Source organism: Punica granatum, chromosome 8, assembly GCF_007655135.1.
Source record: "Punica granatum isolate Tunisia-2019 chromosome 8, ASM765513v2, whole genome shotgun sequence".
Taxonomy (NCBI): domain Eukaryota; kingdom Viridiplantae; phylum Streptophyta; class Magnoliopsida; order Myrtales; family Lythraceae; genus Punica; species Punica granatum.
In genome coordinates this window covers 24,483,692-24,489,779 of record NC_045134.1, presented here as the reverse complement: position 1 = coordinate 24,489,779, position 6,088 = coordinate 24,483,692, and the positions used below count along the sequence as shown (strand labels likewise).

The following is a 6,088-nucleotide window of genomic DNA, read 5'->3' as shown; positions in this document are numbered from 1 at the left end:
GGTCGTATTGCCCCAACATTATCCATGAAAAGGTACACAACCACCCTTTCATGATGGACTGGCTTTCAGCCTATGGGCTCCGCAGCCCAAAGTAGAGGGACTGCAGTAGATGTGGTGGGACGGCATATCAGTCATTTCAAGTTAGTTAATCAAATGTTAATTATTCTTTATCTATACACAATATATAAAAACGGCACAAATTCGTACCGCATAGAGGTTTTACATTTAGTAACTCTTCCTATTCCTGTCAATTAATGAATAACATTTGACTTGATATGGCTATATCGAATTGGAGATCCTGAAAGAAAAAAAAGGTTTAATACAGAAATTATCTTTTGAATTTTTTTCCTTTTCAATCTTTATTATAAACATCTGTTATATAGAAATTTTGATGGAAATTTGAAAAAAAAATATTGAAAGAAGTATGCAATCAGCTCTCTCATATAAATAGGAAAAGTTGATCGACAAGAAGGGAAAAAGTTGAAAAAAATTTAAAATTGACGAATAATTTTAACTACTAGTTTCACTAATTAAACAAGAAAAGGTTAATTCAGACATCAGCAGCTTGTCTTGTTGGAGAAACAGACAGTCATGTTTTCTCTCTGCTTTGCTTTTCGCCATTAACGAAAAAGCTTCCAAGAAAAAGAGAAAAAAAAAAACCCCTCAACAAAAAGCCATAGAAAGCATCTCTCTCTCTCTCTCTCTCTCTCGGTCTCTTGCAAGCAACCATAGCTTAAACCCTTCAACCAATCATCCTTCAATCCTTCATCCTACTGCTGGTCTCTCTGAAGGAGAAGCTTCCTCAAGATTCAGCCATGGCGGAGTAATTTAGCTCTCATTCACACTGTTTCAGTTTTCTTTTATCTGTTTTTCGGAGACCCATTTGATTGATCTTTGTGATCCGCGTCCTCCCTCGAGCAGATCTGAGACTTACCCGAAGGACTACTACCCTCAGAACAGCACCGGCTCCGGCGGCGGTGGCGGCGGCACCACGAGCGTCCACGTCACGGCGCTGGACGGTCTCGTGAACGTCAACTCGCTCTTCACCATCGCCGTCTTCGTCGGCCTCTCCCTCACCGTCCCCAACCAGCACAGCCTCGAGAACACCTCCTCCTGCGACGCCAGCATCGACGTCGTCAAGAAGCTCCTCGTCTTCGAAGTAATTTAACTATTTATTTACAATTCCATCAAAAATTTTCGATCTTTATCGGTCATTAAATTGTTTTTTTGGCGGGTGTCTTGTTTTTCTGGGTGCTTATCGAAAAAATAGGAACATATGCAACTGAGGATTCCATTTTTGAGATTCAGATAGCACGGAAATTGTTTAAGATGAGTTCAATTGGTTAATGAAGATTTGGAAAGAAATGAGGAGAGCTATTTTATTTGGATATCGGAATATCATTGCATTGATCATCGAGCAACAAGTTCCGAAGTTAAAACTTCCCTTGAAGTTTCCACCTTTTCCCGAGCTGAGGGTCGCCCCGGAACACTGTTGTCTGTAGATGTAATCATTAGTTCTGGAAAAAATATTGGTTGAGTAGTGGATGAGTAACGTCCAATCAAATGCTTAGTTCTCTCTACTGTGTTAGAAGTAGAGCATGTTGAATTTTCTGCAAAATTGAACTGGGGTTTGTAACACCACTCTCATTGCCAAACCCCAAATGAAGAGGATCGAAGTCCACTCCACGAACAGTTTGGTTTTCTGAATCGTATGTGAAGTCGTACTGCCTCTCGCAAATGAGCCGTATTAGTCTATATCTCCACTGCTGTGTATGCTTTTGCTTGGCATTATGGTCTTGTCCTGTAGTCTGCTGTTGTTTTGATTTATGTCCTGTGCCTGCAGGTTGTGTCGTTCAGCTTCTTCCTCTTTTCATCCCTCGTTGCTCAGGGCCTGAAACTGGCGATCAACCTCCTCAATTCCAAGGACGTGGATGAGGCCTTCCGGGCACATATAAACATTAAGGCACTGAGGTTTGGGATGATGGGGTCAGCCTTCGGGTCTGTTATGGGGTGTCTGTTCCTGATGCTGTCGATGGTGAGTGTCATCGAGATTAGGTTGGGGGTCTTGTCCTGCGGGAGCAAACCGGCCGTTCATTCTGTCACCGCTCTGATTGTTTTGGTATCCTCTGCTCTGTTAGTCTATATCTCAACTGCTGTGTATGCTTTCCTGCAGTAATGATCACCACTCAATTGACAGATTGACGAAGCAATTATTTCGAGACTGTTAATGCATCGGCATCGTGTAAATTTGATCTTTATGGTCTTGTTTACCTGCTTTGCTCTGTGAATCAGTTCGAGTTCATTGCAGGACTACTTACACTATTAAATGTTTTGATAAAATAGCTGTATATTCTCTCGATCTTTTTTCCTGAAGTTATTCAGTTTAGCTTCACGGAACACCATATTAGTCTATTTGCTCGCATTATTTTCTATCGCTGAACCTGATTGTTGAGTTGTTCTAAGATTATGTGGGCCTTCGAAAATGTCATAGCATCGGCCTAAACGGTAACCCGATGGAAAAGGTGTTAATTTTATGGGGATGTCTCGCTGTGTGCTATCAGTGAGCCAAACTAGCCTGAATTACCAGGTTATAACATCATATATACTCTGAAATCAAACCAAACCGAACCCATCATTTGTTAGCTTATCGAGTTTAAGCAAATGCAATAATACCTTAGTTTTCTCGTCAATGTAACCAAACATAGGACTTCTTCAGCGATTAAGCCTCTGGCTGGACTCGCCCATGACTAGATTAACCAGGAGCTTGTCTATGGTTGAAAGTTGGACTAGCCTTCGAATCAGATGTCATGGGACCAAGATTATTGCCTTGATTGCGGGCTTAACTTGACTGTGTCCAGGAGATGATGTTGGGGCCATCGAACTCTGTCGCCATTGCTATGCCCGGCAGCCGTGCAGCCACCATGCTCGCTCACCATCCACCAGAGTTCGGGGAGGCTGTCATCAGCCACCTTGTGTTCAACTGGGGTCACCAGCAAATTCTGCCCCCTTCTGCGGCCTATCTGGAGATAGACGAGTCATCTGAGACTTTTGATCCATATGATCAGATATAATTAAGCGCAAGGCCAACTAACACGATATATTGCGCCCATGAAGCACATGTAATATCGGGATTGAGAGGTGGAAGTGAGGCATACCAACCGGAATAGAAATTCTTGTGCGGATTGACTCGCTTGGCGGTCTATTCGGTTTTGTTTTACGTGTCCATGATCTTGATATCTTAATGGCTTAGTCACATTTAGTTAGGAGATATTTTGGGAGTTTTTTTACCCCCGAACTCTAGTTGTGTTTGGTTTTAAAGTTAAGTGGAGTTAAGTTTTGATTTTAATTGGGTTGTAATGATTGTATTGTTGAATTATGAAAAAAAAGTGTGAAAAAGTAATGAATAGTTGAGAGAAAGTAACGAAGCTGTTGAATTTTAAAAAAAATAATGAATAGTTGAAAAAAAGTAATAATTGTATTGTTGAATTGAAAATAAGTGGAGTAGAGTTAAAATTAAAGTTAAAATCGATTTGTAAAACCAAACAAACCAAATACTTAGTTTGACTTCGACTGCTTCGACGGAAAAATAAAAAATAAAAAATTGAAGACTCGTAACAAATTTGGAACAAGAGTGAAATTTCGTGATTTATGTTTTATTAATTCATTCATCAGACAAGTCAAAGTTATGGATGAGATTAAACCAAATTCTAGTAATATTCTTGTGGACTACAGCATGATCTTTTGATTCCATAACGGCTTGCAACTTTCTTAGTAGACTTGACGAATTTTATATAATTAGAGGATCATTCGCAGTACCTATTCGATTAAAAAATAAAATTAGTTTGCAAAAAATGAGGATGGATGGCCAAAACGGGGAGAGAGAGGAAAATGAGTAAAAAGTGGAACAGTTCATTTCATTTCAATTCAGTGAATTATATCGTGGCGTGATTCGCTAGAATAGAATTGAAGGGATTAGAATTGAAAAGAGGAGGGAATTTGAATGATTAGAATTGATAGGAGAAAAAGACTGAAATGTCCTATATTTTCAAATTAAAAATATTAAATAATATAATCATAAACTTAGAAAAAAAAATTATTTGAAGAAGATGAATATATCCTAGTAGCCTTCCATCAACAGTGAGCCGGTTGAGCCAACTAGGGCTCGCTTGACCCATAGGTGGGTTCGTGTTGGGCTAGCAAGCCCTTGGTTGAACAAACCCAAGCTCGGGATGGCTGGTTCATAGAAGGCTTGAGCTCATGGTTTGTGAGCGAAGACTGAAGTGACAGAAAGTAGAGAGAGAGAGAAAAGGAAGAAGGATCGAAATTACGGACCAAACTGTGAAGTTCATTGTTGCCTGGTGCTTGCGAGTCTAACGTGATTCTCGAGGCCCCTCGTTGAGCCTCGACTTGGCGATGGCTCGTAAGTTAAGGTTTCACTGAACCTGCTTGACGGCTAAATCCTTATTGTATCGGCGAGGCTTGGCCATAACAATGCCAGATCTGGCCTCGTCGTGCTAAGACCGGCTCCGTGAGGACGGTTAAGAGCTCCCACCATGAAGGTGAAGGGGCGGCGACGATCACGTAAGACGGTGGTAGCGGTGGCGTGACTAATGAGCGGTTGACTGAGGTGGAGGGCAATTTTGACGTATCCCATTTCTCCTTCAGTCAAAATTGTGAAACTGAGATAATTGGGAGGAGTTGCAATTCTTCGTTTTCATGGAATCGGGATGCCGTGAGAATTTCGATTCCGACTACATGTGCACCAAGGATCATGGGATTGAGAATCGATCTGAAATGGGAATTCTAATTCCCTCCGATTACTATGAACCAAACATCACGTTAATGAATTATGTTGTTTGGAAAACTAGGGAATTTAAGTGAAATGAATGGAATTATTTTATTTGAAATGCATTTGAAATTGATGAGTTCTAGCAAAGGTTTTTAGTTTCAAATGAATTAAACTCTAGCTATATTTGTTAATTTTGGCCCGATTTGAATTTCAATGTAAATCTTACATTTTTAAAATAGATCTTGTATCATTTGGAGTTCAAACAACATAATTCAATTGAATTCTTATGAAATGAATTGAATTCTTATATTTTGGAGGATCCCAAAATGAATGGAAATGTGAAAGCAATAGGGTGAATGGGTAGTTTTTTTCTCCTGCTTTTACCTTTTTCCAAATAGAAGTGAGACAAAATCCTCTAACTTTATATAATAGAATAGATATAATGGTATAGATGAGAGGAGAGAGAGCAGAGATAGAAATGATACGTGGTAGTCATAAGGTCAAAACCTTAGAAGTAGAATATGCTAATTGAGAAATCCAAATGCTTTACTGATACTACATCGCTACGCTACGTGACATGAGTAAGTATCAATTACATTACTTGAAACAAAAAAATTAGTGCTACTCAAAAGACAATAGTTTGACCTTTTTATGTCATTTAATTTTTGAATTCTTTATTTTTATGTAAAATTATGTTCTATCTTCTTTGCATATGAAATTTTATTTATTTATTTTTTCATAAATCTGGATTGATCGTGTTTTTATTATATATATATATATATATCACGGGATAAGATCTATATGTTATAATAATAATACACTTATGTAAATATCAGGCATTAGGAAAATCAAAAACATTTTTTATTTAATAAAAATTCAAATGTTTCTATTTACTGAATATTACTTATGTAACAATATCTCATCAGAAAGTTAGAAAAATATTTCGTTATCATATTTAAAATTTTTTAACATACTATTTTCATTAAAAGTTATTATACAAATTAAAAAACTCAAAAAAAGCGAGAATTCAATTAAAAAACGGAGGGTTCCAGAACCATCTGGTTAGGCCCACCATATTCTTGTTTATATATATATATATATATATATTATCTAGAATTTAGATTTATGAATGTGACCTTCAATTAAATTTAAAAGTATGACCAATTGGGTTGATTCAAGTGGTTCAACACATGCTCCCAACAAAAAAAAAACTCAAGTTCTAATCTAGTGAAGGAGAAAATCTAGGGCGAGAGAGATTTGCCTCAAACGAGGCTAACTCGGCTTGAATTGAATTAGTCG

General features: G+C 38.1%; 1 protein-coding gene across 1 annotated transcript; it reads left to right on the top strand.

Moving 5' to 3' along the window:
- Positions 1 to 613: 613 nt before the first annotated feature.
- On the top strand, positions 614 to 2,359 carry LOC116189477. Its single transcript, XM_031519152.1, has 3 exons — positions 614 to 823; positions 922 to 1,159; positions 1,844 to 2,359. Exons 1-3 carry the CDS (start codon positions 816 to 818, stop codon positions 2,174 to 2,176), a joined length of 579 nt encoding a protein of 192 aa, XP_031375012.1. The 5' UTR covers positions 614 to 815; the 3' UTR covers positions 2,177 to 2,359.
- The last annotated feature ends 3,729 nt before the right edge of the window (positions 2,360 to 6,088 follow it).

What these genes read in the sequence shown, in the direction of transcription:
- LOC116189477 (XM_031519152.1), top strand. An exon ending in AGAAGCTCCTCGTCTTCGAA is followed by an intron (nt 1,160 to 1,843) that starts GTAATTTAACTA and finishes CTGTGCCTGCAG; the next exon opens with GTTGTGTCGTTCAGCTTCTT.